General features: G+C 50.1%; 1 protein-coding gene across 3 annotated transcripts in view; it reads right to left on the reverse strand.

Moving 5' to 3' along the window:
• Positions 1–15,041, reverse strand: part of SETD2 (SET domain containing 2, histone lysine methyltransferase) — a 56,423-nt gene that overhangs the window by 25,891 nt on the left and 15,491 nt on the right. For all 3 annotated transcript variants that reach the window (XR_015275388.1, XM_086847556.1, XM_086847489.1), the window contains 8 exons: positions 10,170–14,575; positions 9,093–9,224; positions 8,154–8,282; positions 5,972–6,095; positions 4,141–4,218; positions 2,921–3,018; positions 1,702–1,828; positions 260–394 (listed from right to left, as the gene is read on the reverse strand). Coding sequence is in view for 2 of the 3 variants with exons in the window: in XM_086847556.1 (XP_086703682.1) it covers positions 260–394; positions 1,702–1,828; positions 2,921–3,018; positions 4,141–4,218; positions 5,972–6,095; positions 8,154–8,282; positions 9,093–9,224; positions 10,170–14,575 (5,229 nt within the window). In the remaining variant the exon portion in view is untranslated. The remainder of the gene's footprint in view (positions 1–259; positions 395–1,701; positions 1,829–2,920; positions 3,019–4,140; positions 4,219–5,971; positions 6,096–8,153; positions 8,283–9,092; positions 9,225–10,169; positions 14,576–15,041) is intronic.

Here is a 15,041-nt window from a genome sequence, read left to right on the forward strand (position 1 = left end):
CTCCTGAGCAGCTCCAGGCTTGATCTGAGTGGCTGGAACTGCTGGGGTTGGAGCAGGGATCCAGCAGGGATCCAGCAGGGATCCAGCAGCAGGAGCATTCCAAGCACTGCAGCTCTTACTGGGGAATAAAGCTGAAGGATAACGGATCCCATTCGGCTGAGCTCAGGATGCAGGAAAAAGGGCAGGACCTGCCTCCCACATTCCCCCCCTTCCTCTGAGGACGTGGATCCCTCCCTTTCCCAGGAAAGCTGCTCCTCACCTGGATGAGTTTGAGGCAGGTGAGTTTCTGCTCCAGGGTCTCGATGCGGACCATGAGGCGGGACAAGCTCAGCACCTGGTTTTTATCGGAGAGACCCTCCCCGTTCTCCAGCAGCGCCTCCAGCTCCCCATCCACCTGCAGAGCCAAAGGAAAACCAGCTCAGGCTCAGGGAATTCCCTTCTTCCAACCTCTGCTTTCCCTGAGGAATGGCACGTTCTTCCATCTGGAGGAAATTCCAGGTGGTTGCACCAAATTCCAGGGTTTGCACCAAAACCCTCCTGGTCCTGAGTCTATCTTTTCATGAAGGGAATTATCTTTTAATTGCAGGTCAAATTTGGTCTTTCTATTCTGAATTGTGTAAATTCTTTATGAATTTGTAATGATTGCTGGATTATAAAGTGTAACAGATTTCTAATCCTTACAACCAGAGATTTCCTCTCCACACGGACAATGGAATATCACCCTCTCATTTAGGGATTAATTAGTGGTTTAAAACACCCTATAAATGATTCAGGAATTCTTCCTTGGCTTTCTCACTCTCTATAAATTATTTAGGAATTATTTCTTGGTTTCCTCACTCTCTGATACAGCAAACAAAAACAAAACTGGCGTTTTTAATCTTCCCAAAAGATTTAGGGATTAATCTTCTCCATAGGAATAGAGGTTTGTCTCTTCAAGGATGGAATCATCACAAATTTGTAGGAATTAGAGATGAGCCTGGGCAGGTTCTTGAAGATTTCACCCAGAAAAATTCCTCTTGCTCTGGATTCTCTGAGCTTTTTCCACGTGGTGTGAACCCAACCCTGCAATTCCACGTGTTCCCTCTAAAATTCCATTTCCCAACCTGGAGATGGAAAAACTCTGCCCTTGTTACTGCCAAATTTCAGGTGATTCCCTAAATGGTAAAGCCAATGTTGTTCACCTTCTATCAGTGTTCAAAAATCATGGAAAGCAACCCAAATTTTTAAATCCATGTGGAATTTGTGGCGGGGTTTAGTTATGGATGAGCAAATACTGGACAAAGTCACTCTCTGGTGGGACTTTAAATAACCAGGAGAGAGGAAACATGGATTTAACAGAAGATGTGAGAAAACACAAATCCTGAGTGGCCTCGTGAAATAAAATCATTGGAGTTGGAAAAGACCTCCAAGACCATCGATCCAACCTTCAATGACATATCCATGGAAAAGGCTGAGGTCATCAGGAGTCATAAAGGAACAAGGATGGGACGAAACGGCCCCAGGCTGTGCCAGGGGAGGCTCAGGTCGGATATTGGGGAAATTCCTTCATGGAGAACGCTGGTGGTGGTGAAATTCCCATCCCTGGAGGGATTTAAATCCACGTGGATGCGGCTCTGGTGCTCTTGGCAGCGCTGGGGGATGGTTGGGCTCGATCCCAGAGGGATTTTCCAACCTTGGGCATGGCGGGAGAGCCAAACTCACCGAGTCCTTTTTCCGGGAGCGTTCCTTCTTCATCTTGCCGCCGGCGGCGCGGATGCTGACCCTGTTCTCCCCGCCCAGGTAGCCACGGCAGTTGGAGGAGCCACAGAAACATTTCTGGGCCTCTTTGCTGTGGGGAGACACAAAAGGAGCTTCAACAACAGCTCAGCTCCACCCACAGCCACCTCTTCTCCAGGAACGGGAATGGCTCTGCATGGAAAAGCCACGGGAAATCCCGATGGAGTTTTTATTCCCAAGACAGCTCCCGTGATCCCCAGCTGTGGCAGCTGGAATGCCGAGCCTGCCTCGCTCCAGCATCTCCACAGGTCAAGGACTGGGAACCAGACAGGAAAAGCTGGAGCTGGTGGGGCTGACAACTTCTTATCCCACCTTGCCATCAATATCCCAATTTTCCTAAGGGATTTATCCTCGGGATTACACATCCATCAGGAAAAGCTTGCATTTCATAGCATTTTATAGCTGATATATTGAATTTTACAGCTCAAAACAGGATAAAGAATGAGCTCAGGATTCATGGAAGCAGCAAAATCCACATGGAAAATTTGTTTTGGATGTTCAGCCATGGATAATAAATGCAATATATATATAATAAATATAACCAAGAATTCCCAAGGAATATTTTTACCAAGCCTTTGTGTTTCCCACTTGACACACATTTGTTTTGAACTCCTGAATTCCTTGGGAAAATTGATTTCAAATATGTGGAGCCCACTGGAGGAACGTGGCTCTGCAGTGGTAAGAAACAGGGAAGCTCAATTCCAGGAATTTTCTAGGAAGGAGGAATAATCTTAAAATCCACCTAAAAACTCATTCCTGCTTACAGGAAGAGCCTGGAGAAGGTTCCAGAAGGAAAAGGATGTTCCTCAAGTTACACCTCACCAAACAGGAACGGAGGAATCTTAAACTCAGGTTTAGCAAAGGGATCCAAATTCCAGGCTGGAGCTTTCCCTGCAGCCCTGGATTAGGCCAGGAAGAGGGGATGGAACGGCAGAGCCGTAAAACGGGAGCAGCAAGGGAAGAAGGGGAAATTCTTGAGGAATATCGCAAAGTCTGGAGCTTGGCTAATTAAAAATCAGACAGGAAGAAGCAGGGAAGGTAATTAAATCTGGGAAAGGGATGGAGCAGGACCAGCGACACTGGGAAAGGGGGAAGAGTTGGGAATTCCATGGAATTCCCTGGAATTCCCGGGAAGGGCACGTACCCGTATCTCTGGAATTGGTAATCGAAGGTCAGCTCCGAGCCCGACGGGACCAGCTTGGTGGTGAAAAAGCCGACCCGCAGCTGCCCGTTCACCGTCCACTGCGGAAAAAACGTGCCACGAGTTAATCCAGGCTCAACTCTGCTTTCCCCAGAGCACAGCAATCCTTGGAAAATCAGCACGGAGGAGTTTAAACCCAGGCTGAGAGCCTGGTTTAACTCCTGGTTTAAATCTTGGTTTAAATCCTGGTTTAATCCCTGGTTTAACTCCTGGTTTAACTAACTCCTGGTTTAACCCCTGGTTTAATTCCTGGTTTAACTCATGGCTGAATCCCTGGTTTAATTCCTGGTTTAACTAACTCCTGGTTTAACTCCTGGTTTAACTCATGGTTTAACCCCAGGTTTAACTCCTTGTTTAATCCCTGGTTTAACTCATGGCTGAATCCCTGGTTTAATTCCTGGTTTAACTAACTCCTGGTTTAACTCCTGGTTTAACTCCTGGTTTAACTCCTGGTTTAACCCCAGGTTTAACTCCTGGTTTAATCCCTGGTTTAACTCCTGGTTTAACTCATGGTTTAACCCCTGGTTTAACTAACTCCTGGTTTAACTCCTGGTTTAACTAACTCCTGGTTTAACTCCTGGTGTAAATCCTGGTTTAACCCCTGGTTTAACTCATGGTTTAACTCCTGGTTTAACTCAGGGTTTAATCCCTGCTTTAACCCCTGGTTTAACCCCTGGTTTAACTCCTGGTTTAATCCCTGGTTTAACCCCTGGTTTAACTCATGGTTTAACTCATAGTTTAACTCCTGGTTTAACTCCTGGTTTAACTCCTGGTTTAACCCCTGGTTTAACCCCTGGTTTAATTCCTGGTTTAACTCAGGGTTTAATCCCTGCTTTAACCCCTGGTTTAACCCCTGGTTTAACTCCTGGTTTAACTCCTGGTGTAACCCCTGGTTTAATCCCTGGTTTATCTCATGGTTTAACTCCTGGTTTAACCCCTGGTGTAACCCCTGGTTTAATCCCTGGTTTATCTCATGGTTTAACTCCTGGTATAAACTCCTGGTTTAACCCCTGGTTTAACCCCTCGTTAAACCCCTGGTTTAATTCCTGGTTTAACTGTTCTCTGTCCCTGATACAACAGCAACAGGAATTCCCAGGAGAAGGAAGGGAAAGGCTTTGCTCCACGTTTTCCAGAGGGAGATAGGATGGATGTGATGGATTTACCTTCTGGGTCTCACAGTTTGGCTCGCAGCTGTGGTTCATGAAGCGGGAGCAGTTTCCCTTCTGGGTGGCGTCGATGATCTGAGGAGGAAGAAGAAACGGGAAAAAGTTCATTCCTTGGAATGGGAAGTGGCTACAGACACACCCCAGGTGCAGGAATCGTCTCCTTCCCACCCTTTATTTGGTGTTCCCCAGGGTTGTTTTGGAATTGGGGTTTGTTAGGGCGTTAATTCCCCCAAAAAAGAGCATTTAGGTGCACTTCAGGCTCCTCGTTTTCCAGAGCTCTGCAGCTGGATGTGGATCCTGGATTCTGTTTCTGACACAGCCATGAAAGGTTGGGACAAGGAATTTTTCTCCCAAACTCCTCATATTCCAATGGGGTTAAATAAAAAATTAAAATAAAATAATTAAAATAAAATAAAATTAATAAAATTAATAATAATAATAATAATAATAATAATAATAATAATAATAATAATAATAATAATAATAATAATAAAATAATACCTAAATAAATAATAAATTAAATTAATAATAATAAACAAATAATGAAAATAAATTAAAATAATTTTAAAAAAGGAAAAATCATAAAAATAAAAATTTAAATTATATTTATACATTAATATATATTATATAACATATATTGTATATAATATATAACATTATCATATTAAAATAATATAATGAAATATTAAAATAATAATATATAACAGTATGTTATTAAATAATAATATAGAAATAATATAAAATAATAAAATAATATTATATTAAGGTATTAAAATAATTATACTATATATTATACATAGTATACAATAGATATTATAATATATATTGTAATATATGTGCATAATATGTAATATATCTTGTCTATATTTTATATATAATGTATAATATATATTATAATATATATTAGTCTATATAATATATATTAATATATATTAATATTGATTTATATAATAATAATTTATAAATATATTTAAATTATCATACTATTAATATTAATATATTAATAATATTAATTTATATTATATTAATAATATTAATATAATATATATTAGTTTATATAATTGTAATCTATATAATTTATTTACATATTAATTATTTATTCTAAATAATTTTTAAAAGGAAACAAAAACTCCTTTCATAACTGGAAATGCTCCTTTGTGACACTTAAAATCACACAACAATCCCAGAAATCCTTTTTTTAGGAGGAAAAACACCCAGGAAAAAACCACTCAGAGTATTTTTATCTCCTTTTCTCTCAAGTTCCCCGGACCCAAAAAGCCCTGACAGGAGAGACAAGGAGAATAAGAGATGAAATTTCTATTTATCCCCTTTGTTCTCAGGCAGAGGGAACAGCTCCACATCCCACAGAGCCATAAATAATTAAGGAAATCCCAAAGAGAAATATTCCAGTGGCAATCCTGCACGGAGGGACTCGGACCAGCATAAAATATCCCAATTCCACGGAGTTTCATGTGAAAGGAAATGCAGATTTTTTGTGCATCTGGGCACCAAGAAAGGGCGAGTTTGGCTTGGAGCATCTTCCCAAGCTTCTCTGCCATGGATGTCCACCCACGGAATGATGAGCCACGCTCCATCTTTTCCTCTGGAAAGACACTTTCCCCTCCCTAAGGACACCGGGACACATTTAACCTGCCAGGATTTTCTTGGAACAGAGCAATGGGTTCAAAAAAATGGGTTCAAAAAAATCCCCAGGCTGGAAGTTTCCTCTCCTCAGGAAAACATTCCAAATGGATTCAGGATGTTGTCAAGGAACACACAGATAAATCCAGCCTTTCCCAAAGGCCATCCCAGCAATCCCAGTGCTCACCTCATCGTTCTTCAGGGCCATGAAATAATAGTGGATGTTCTTGTTCCGGGCATATTCCTTCACCCGAGCCTTGAATTCCTTGTGATCCAGCACTTCCCCGCAGTATTCCAAGACAAAAGTGTTGCTGCAAGAGGGAAAAATATCAATTTTCTTAGCAAAGAAACCACCAGGGATGGAGACAAAATAATCCCTGTGCAGGTGGATTCACCAAACACAACTCCCAGCCTGGCCGTGCTGCTGGGGGAGCAATAACGATGGGATTTCATCTCAGGGAATTCTGATGGATTTGGGATTTTATGCTGGGAATCTGGGATTTTATGGGAAGGTGGCAGAAGGATGAAGCTCCCCTTGGAGCAGGGTTTGTTCTGAATATTCGATATATTCACAGAATTATGGGGTGGCTTGGGCTGGATGGGAATTTTGGGATTGTCCCATTCCATGGGCAGGGACACCTCCCACTATCCCAGGCTGATCCAAGCCCTGTCCAACCCAGCCTTGGGCACTCCCAGGGATCCAGGGGCAGCCACAGCTGATCTGGGAAGGGCTGGAAAACTCTTTTCAGGAGGAATTTTCCCAATATCCAACCTGAACCTTCCCTGGTGTTGAGGCCGTTCCCTCTCCTCCTGTCCCTGTTCCCTTGGGCAGAGCCCGAACCCCCCGGCTGTTCCCTCCTGGCAGGGAATTCCAGAGAGGGAAAAGATCCCTCTGGATCCTCCTTTGCTCCAGGCTGAGCCCCTTCCCAGCTCCCTCAGGAATTCTCCAGCCCCTTCCCAGCTCCCTCAGGAATTCTCCAGCCCCTTCCCAGCTCCCTCAGGAATTCTCCAGCCCCTTTCCCAGCTCCCTAAGGAATTCTCCAGCCCCTTTCCCAGCTCCCTCAGGAATTCTCCAGCCCCTTTCCCAGCTCCCTAAGGAATTCTCCAGCCCCTTTCCCAGCTCCCTAAGGAATTCTCCAGCCCCTTCCCAGCTCCCTCAGGAATTCTCCAGCCCCTTCCCAGCTCCCTCAGGAATTCTCCAGCCCCTTTCCCAGCTCCCTAAGGAATTCTCCAGCCCTTTCCCAGCTCCCTCAGGAATTCTCCAGCCCTTTCCAGCTCCCTCAGGAATTCTCCAGCCCTTTCCCAGTTCCCTCAGGAATTCTCCAGCCCTTTCCCAGCTCCCTCAGGAATTCTCCAGCCCTTTCCCAGCTCCCTCAGGAATTCTCCAGCCCCTTCCCAGCTCCCTCAGGAATTCTCCAGCCCCTTTCCAGCTCCCTCAGGAATTCTCCAGCCCCTTCCCAGCTCCCTCAGGAATTCTCCAGCCCCTTCCCAGCTCCCTCAGGAATTCTCCAGCCCATTCCCAACTCCATCAGGAATTCTCCAGCCCCTTCCCAGCTCCCTCAGGAATTCTCCAGCCCCTTCCCAGCTCCCTCAGGAATTCTCCAGCCCCTTCCTAGCTCCCTCAGGAATTCTCCAGCCCATTCCCAACTCCATCAGGAATTCTCCAGCCCCTTCCCAGCTCCCTCAGGAATTCTCCAGCCCCTTCCCAGCTCCCTCAGGAATTCTCCAGCCCCTTCCTAGCTCCCTCAGGAATTCTCCAGCCCATTCCCAACTCCATCAGGAATTCTCCAGCCCCTTCCTAGCTCCCTCAGGAATTCTCCAGCCCCTTTCCAGCTCCATTCCCTTCCCTGGACTCGCTCCAGGATGTTCCCTTCTCCCAAAAATCCTCCTCTTGGTCTCCCCATCTTGATCCTCCCTTGTGCCACAGATTTCAACATCCTCGCTCCTCTCTCCTTTCCTGGCCTCACCTAAACCAGCACTTGGAATTACAATCCTGAATTAACAGGATCCCCTCAGGATTTTCCTGCTGCCCAAAGAGGAGGAGGACTCAGGAAGAGAAGTTTTGCGGAGATGGGAAGAGAAGAACGGACACAACCAGAGAGAAGCAGGGACAGAGAAAGGGGAGGCAGATCCATCCCAAGAATAAACCATGGAAAGGCTCCTGGGAAAGCAGGAAGAGCAAAACCAGAGCGGGAGATCAAAGAATAGATGGGCAGATGGCAAAGAGGGAAAGGGACAAGGACGAGCTGGGAGAACCCTGATCTCCTTTTCCCTTCATTATTCCCTTTATTCCATAATTTCCTTCGTTTCCCTTTATTCCTCCTGGAATAAAGGAGCAGGAAGAGGCTGTGGGAAGAGGGAAGGCTTACGATGGCAGGTCCTTGGCAGCTCTGAGCCCCCAGCCCTTCTTCTCGGTCAGGATCACCTCCACATCCGCGTGCTGCTTCTTCTGGAAGCGCCGGTTGGAGCAGTAGTCACCGTTCGGACACCGGGAAGAGCTGAGGGAAGGGAAGGGAGAAAATCAATTCCCAGCAGGAAAACGGCACCAATGGGAAGGGCTGAGATGGGAAATAAATCCCAAATAATCGTCATGAATTCCGTGTGAAACCTTCAGATGTGGTTGGCTATAAAAAGCACAAGCACGGGACTGCCAACGTGCAAATGCAGATTGTTTATTTCTGGAAAGATAAAACCATTTGGAATGCTGATCCTGCTGTATTTCTGTATCAGAAATCCCATGGGGAGAACTGGGCTCTTCTCCCTTTGTTCTGGGGGTTGTTCCTTCAAGATATTCCCTGCCCTAGGCCTGGCCTAGGAGAGAGAAGCAAAAATTGGGATTCTGCCAGGTAATTCCTCCACAATTCCTTCCACAGTCCTTGTGCCGGGGGGGAATCCCAGCAAACACCCTGTCCCTGCCTGCAGCTCCCATGGAACAGCAAACCTCTTCCAGAGGGAGAAGGAGACACCAGCCAGGGGCTGGAGAGGCTCTGGGGAAAGGAGATCCGGGAGGGCTGATCTCCTGCAGGTCATCCAAAGGGTTAAATCATGGAATCATGGAATGGTTTGGGTGGGAAGGGACCTTGAGGATCATCTCATTCCACTCCTTTGCCACAGGCAGGGACAATTCCCACTATCCCAGGCTGCTCCAAGCCCCATCCAAGCCCCATCCAAACCCTCCCAGGGATGGAGCTTCTGCTGGCAGCTCCCAAGGTCACTCCGGGCCAGCACAAACACTTCCCTGCCACCTGCCAGGAATTCCCAGGTTATTTGAGGGATTCCCAGGACACTTCCAGGCCGGTCCCACTCACCACTCGATCATGAGCAGGCGGTTGAGACAATCCTCTCCGCAGGCCACCTCGCCCTGCGCCCGCTCCTCCTTGGACAGCGGGGGACACTCGCACAGCATCCGCTTGATATCCCGGTGGGATTTGTTCTTCTTCCTGGGAAAGCCACGGCATGGAAATACAGGTGAGACAGCAGCCAGACGGAGAAATTCCTCCTCAATCCTCACCAGTGGTTTTTGGGAAAAAAAAGGAAGATAAATTTCTGGACATGTGGATGGATAACCCTGGGATAACCACCGGGAGGGATGGGAATAACCAAGGACACTTGGCTCAGTGATGACTTTATCATGACAAAAGGTGATTTCTTAATGAGAATTCTCAGGATATTTGGCTGTTTTTCCTTTCTCCTCCTGTCTCTGTTTATTTGGACGTCCTTATTTTAATAAGGCAAATTGGGAGGTTTGGTTAATTCAGCCTCTGCTTTGCTGCCAGGTGAGAGGATGAAGAAGAGGAGAAAACCAGAGTTAGACAAGAAGCAGGGCATCCACTAATTCATATTTTAACTTCCATGAAGGATTTGGGGAATGCTCTGGAGCATGGATTCAACAAGGCAAAAAACCCATGAGAAAAAAAATCAAATTATGGCCATTAGGTCTAAAAAAGCTCCTCTGAGATGGCAACAAAGACATGGAAATAACCAAAACCTCTGGAAAAGCATCTTGTTTGTCCAAAAGCTTTCCCACACCCAGACAGAATTCCCTGTGCCAATGGAAAGGGAGCGAGCTGGCATTTGGGGACACTAAACAGGCAGGATCTGGAAAAGCTATAAAAAAGGTCATAAATAAATCAACTTTTCCCTCTGATGCTCCCATTTTCCAACTCTTTTCAGCACTTGGGAGTGTCTGGGCCAAACTGGGGGATTCTCTTTAGGAGAAGAGAGCCCGGGGAGTGGCTTTGCCAAATGTTGGGAATGCAACATCCCTTCCCCTCCCTCCAAAGGATGCAGGTTTGCCCATAAAAACCCAACCCCACATGGAACCAAATGGAAGCCAAATCCCAAACCTGCCCCAGGAATTGAAACCAGGATAAAGCAGCAGTTACCTCTCTGTCAAGTAGACGTTCTCCTCGATGAGGTCGAAGTAACAGGGCATCTTCCCCTGCTTGGCAAACTCCTTCCAGCGCTGGGGGTCCCGGAAATCGTCCATGATGCACAACCTGCCCACCATGGAGGAATCCTGCGGCGCCGCCTCCGCCTGCTCCCCCTCCAGCTTCGCCTTCCTCTTCTCCCCGGAGTCCCCGTCGCTCTCAGAGTCGCTCTCCAACTCCGGCCGCCTTTTTTTTGGTGGGCCCCGTTCTTTCACCTCATTTTTTTCCAAGGTTTTCACCTCCTCCTTCTTCTCCCCGCCCGGCACCGGCTCCTTGGTGGAATTGCTGCTGATCTCGTGTGCCTGCACCGAGCCTTTTTCCTTCTGCCCGGGCATCTGGGATTTTCCAGAGGGGCTGGGAAAGCGGGGCTTGCAGTCCTCATCCCAACGCTCATCCTCTTCGTACTCCTCGTGGTCTTCCGTCAGGGAATCCGGCACCTGCCCTTGGATGCGTTCGTAGCTGCCCACGGAGGCTCTGCTGTCTGCCCTCGCGTCCCAGTAACCGTTGCCTTGCCAGTAGCTCTGGGAGCTGGGATAGGCTCCGGAGCCCGGCGGGTAAACGTAGCCCGAGTACATCCCAAAGCTGCTGTCCGGCTGCTGGTAGGTGCTGCTGGGCTTCTCCTGCTGGGAAAAGTCCCAGCCCACCACCCCCGTGTCCTCCGGGGCACGGAAACCATCCAGCCTGGAGTAGTCTCCGAGGCCCGACTGGTTCAGCCCGCCCTGCCCTTGCCGACTGTCGGGCTTGGAAGAGCTCGTCTGGTGTCGGGATGTGTCGGTGCTCTCCAAACTCTCCGGGACGCAGAAGGGCTGCTCCTCCGGCCGGCCCACGGGCCTTCCCACGGCAGTCGCGTCCAGCAGCGCCGTCCTCTCCTCCGCGCCGCCTTTGCCGTGGCAATCGGCCGTCAGGTCCGCTTGGCTCGTGCTGTCCACGCCGTCGCTCTGGGCCTGGCACGGATCCGCCCGCAGCTCCTCCGGCTCCTTCCTGCTCAGCTCCGTGGAGGTTGCCGGGCTCTTCTCCATCCCTCTGGGAGAGCACCTGCTCTCCGCCTGGGCACCACCTTTACTCCCCGCATTTTCTGACCTCTCCTCGTAGTAGGGCCTGCTGGGCTCGGGCCGCTCACCGTCCCAGTGGTCAGAGAAGCGCCGGCTGCTCCGGGAGGAGCCCGGGCTGTTCTCCTCCGTGGCGATGGTGGAGTTCTTGGGAACCACCACAACCGACTGGAGCCTCTTCCGTAGCGTCCCATCATCGGAATCTGAGTCCTCCGTCTCACTCTCCTCGCTGCCCCCCTCGCTGTCGCTGTCCCCCGTGTCGGAATAATCGTCGTGGCCGGCGGGAATGAATTCCGAGGCGTTGCCGCTGCTGTCGCATGTTGGGGCTTGGCTCACCATCTCCACGTCCTCTGCGGTGACGATGACGTCGGAGGAGGGATACAAAGCATCTGGAAAAGCCGAGGCCACCAAGGGCTCGTTTCCCTCGTCCCTCTCGGCCGACACTCCGGGACACTGAACGCTCAGCTCATCCAGCTCGGCTCCCTCGGTGGAAACGGCACCTTCTTCCACAACCTCTCTGCCGCGGCGCTCCAGCGGCACTTCAGAATAGTAGGAATGTTCGTTCTGGAACAACAATTTGCCTTTTGCTGAGCCAAGATCGACGTGCTGAGCGTCCGACTCCAGCATCTCCTCGGCTTCCGAATGCTGCAGCGGCTCCTGGCACACACCCGGAGGGGGCACGTCCCATTTGGAAGAGACGCTTTCCTCCGGCACGGGATGATCCGACTGGAGCCTCTGGGAACAGCCATCCTGGGAGGAATCCCTGCTCGAGCTTTCCACTGCCAGGCTGATTTTGTGGGAAGGATGGCCGTGCTCATCCTCGCCGGCGGACTTGGATTGGGAATCCTCCGTGCTCTCGTAGTCGCACGTCACCGTCTGCGGCTCCACCTGCACGTCCAGGAAAGTCTCGGACGTCACTTTCAAATCCGCAGGTTCCGCTTCTATTTCTACTTCCGAGTGGTACAAACCAGGGGTGGCAACGTCAGAAATGTAGCAAAAAACAGGTTCTTTGGTTTTGTCACACGGAGTCACCTCCTCATCCAACTTCTTAAGGACAGCTTGAGCGGGATCTACATTCACGACAGGGAGAGGGGCGGATTCCTCCGGCGGCTGCGGAGCCTCCGCTTCCTGGAACAGGCTGTTGCACTCGCTGGACTGGACCCGGGAATCATCGGGCTCTTGCTCTTGGGACACATCCGTGCTCTCAAACCCATTGGATGGCAACGGATACGACGGGCTCGTCTTGACGGCCGGTGACGCTTCTGACCGGCCCGGGCCGTGGTCAGAGGACGCGGCGACATCCTCTGCTCTGGAGGCACTGGAAGTTGCCAGACCCTCATCCTGACCCTCCGGGGAGCCGTTCACACTTGATTCCGTGGGGACACACGTTCTTAAGGGATCGTGCTTTGCCTTCAAGAATGTTTCTTGCTCCTTAACACTGTCGTGGCCTTCGTTTGCTGCAAGTTCCTCGGATTTTGAGTTGGCCAAAGCCGCCTTGGACTCGTCGGCCTTCAGCAGAGTGGGAGAATCGTTGAACTGATTTAACGGAGAAAGTGTCTTTTCCCTTTCCAACTTTTTCACACTGGACACCCTGATCTCATTGTTCTTTACACAAGAGGTCTCTAAATCTAGAGAATTAGACTTGGACTTGATTTCTTCGATCGATTCTGTACAACAGAAAGAACTCTTAAATTTATCAGGCTTTGGTGCGGGGGCCTTGGAAGGGGTGGATTTATAGCGGGAGGAATTCACATTACTGTCGGGCTTGGAATGGGATGTCCCCTTCCGATAGCCCAGTTCATCGAGGGGAGAGCACCTTTTGGATACTTCACTTTCGGAAGTCCTTTTGGAATCTCGATCCGCTTTCGAAGACGACCTCCCCCGCCTGTCCACGTCAGCGTGAGACGACTCCGCTTTGCTGTCCCTGTCCGACTTGGAGTAGGAGGATCTCGAGTCTCTGTAGGAGGAGGAGGAATGGGAGGACGTACGCCTGGAGTCGTTGGACCTGGAATGTGTCCTCCTGTACTCATCCTCCGAGTCCGAGCTCTCCCGCGCCCGGCTGTCCGCGTACGACCGGGAATAGCGCGACCGTTCCCGGTACGGCGAGCTCCGGTGGTACCGGCGGTCAGAGTCGTAGTAATGCGAGCGCTCCGACCTCGAGTAGGAGGAGCTGGTTCGGGAGCTGCGATCGGAGCGAGAACGGGAATGGGACCGGCTTCGCCTCCTCTCTCTGTCCGAGCGGGAGCGGGAGGACGAGTACCGCGAGTCTCTCTCCGATTTGGAATAGCTCGAGTACTTCTCATCCCTGTCCGACCTGGAGCGTGACGAGGACTTGCCCAGGTCATCGCCCCGGAGGGACGTGGAGCTCCGCCTGGGATCTCTCTCCTTTTCCGTGCTGGAGATCTTCTGCTCGTGCGACCGCTGGCTGGAGGAGGTCCTCACGGAATCCTCGTCGGACTCGGAGCCCTGCAGCGCGCCGTCCGACTGCGAGAACTTCCTCTTGGCGCCCTGCCTCCGGGAGCACGCGGGAGCACCCTTGGAGCCGTCGGAAACCTCATCCTCCTTCCCAATATGGGAATCCTCCTTCGGCGGGGTTACCTCCGTCCGCTCGGGCGCGGTTTGAGCCACGCGTTCCTCCGAGCCGCGCGGCGCCGGATCCCGCTTGGCGTCCGGCTCCGAGGCCTCCCTGGGCAGCGCGTGGCTCGGCTCCCTCGGCACGGGAGCTTCGGCTTCGCCGGGCGGCGACAGCAGCAGCGCCGGCATCGGCGTCACCGGCGGCGGCGGCGGCGGCGGGGCCGTGGCTCCGGGAACCGGCATCGGTGACGCCGGCGGGGGCGGCGGGGGCGGGGGAGGCGGCGGCGTGGGGGGAAAATCCACAGCCAAGGCCACCGGTTCCGTTGGCGGCGCCGGGAGCGGTGCCGCCGGAGCCGGGGGCGGCTTCGCCGTGACGTTCAGTAAATGTTTTTTAAAATGAATCTTCCCCAATTCTACCTTCGGTTTTGGAGGTGAAGATTCCTCGGCTGAACTGGCGGCGTCCCCCAGGTCCAGTTTATTTTTGGGGTTAAAATCAGCCAGAAGGGGAACCGCCGGAGGGGTGGGAGTTTCATTTTGTTTCTCATTTCCCAGAGCAGCCAGGAATCGATTGGGTAAAGTTTTCTTGGTTAAACTAATGCTGAAAGACACTTTTTGTCTTCCCTGCTCCTCAAGGTTAACCTTGGTTTTGGTGCCTTTGGGCAAAAAGCGGCTCGAGGCGACGCCTTTGAACACGGGACCTTTGATAAAACCAGCTCTTGGCACCGCTTCAGGTTTACCCTGTGGAAGAAAAAGAAGATGGGGTTGGAAGAATTGGATTTTGAGGGGTTTGAACTCAGTTCTGCAGCATTTTCTTTCACCTGGTGAATTTTTCATGATGATAAAAGAGAAATGTATACCCTGGGTCTGTCTTCTTTGCCCGGCTCTGTCCTGAAAAAATCAATTCCTCAGACTTCTCCAGCTTGAAACTAAGCCTCCTCTGAGGTTTGGCCTGAGGCTTTTTATCTGACTTACTGATGACCAAGCTCAAAGTCCTTTTATCATTCTATTCTTATTTTTTTAAAAAGAGAGTTCAGCTTAAAGAGTGAATTGAGGGCAAAATTCTGCTTTTTATGCTCTTTCTGTGGTCCCAGGCTACAAAAGTTCCCGAGTTTTAAGCTTAAGGTGTTTTTGTTTTCATTTGCCTCCAGCTGGACGCAGCCTTCCAGTACTGGAGAAGCTCCAGGGAGAGCTCAGAGCCCCTTGC

Source organism: Cyanistes caeruleus, chromosome 1 (assembly GCF_971803275.1).
Source record: "Cyanistes caeruleus chromosome 1, bCyaCae1.hap1.1, whole genome shotgun sequence".
Classification (NCBI taxonomy): Eukaryota; Metazoa; Chordata; class Aves; order Passeriformes; family Paridae; genus Cyanistes; species Cyanistes caeruleus.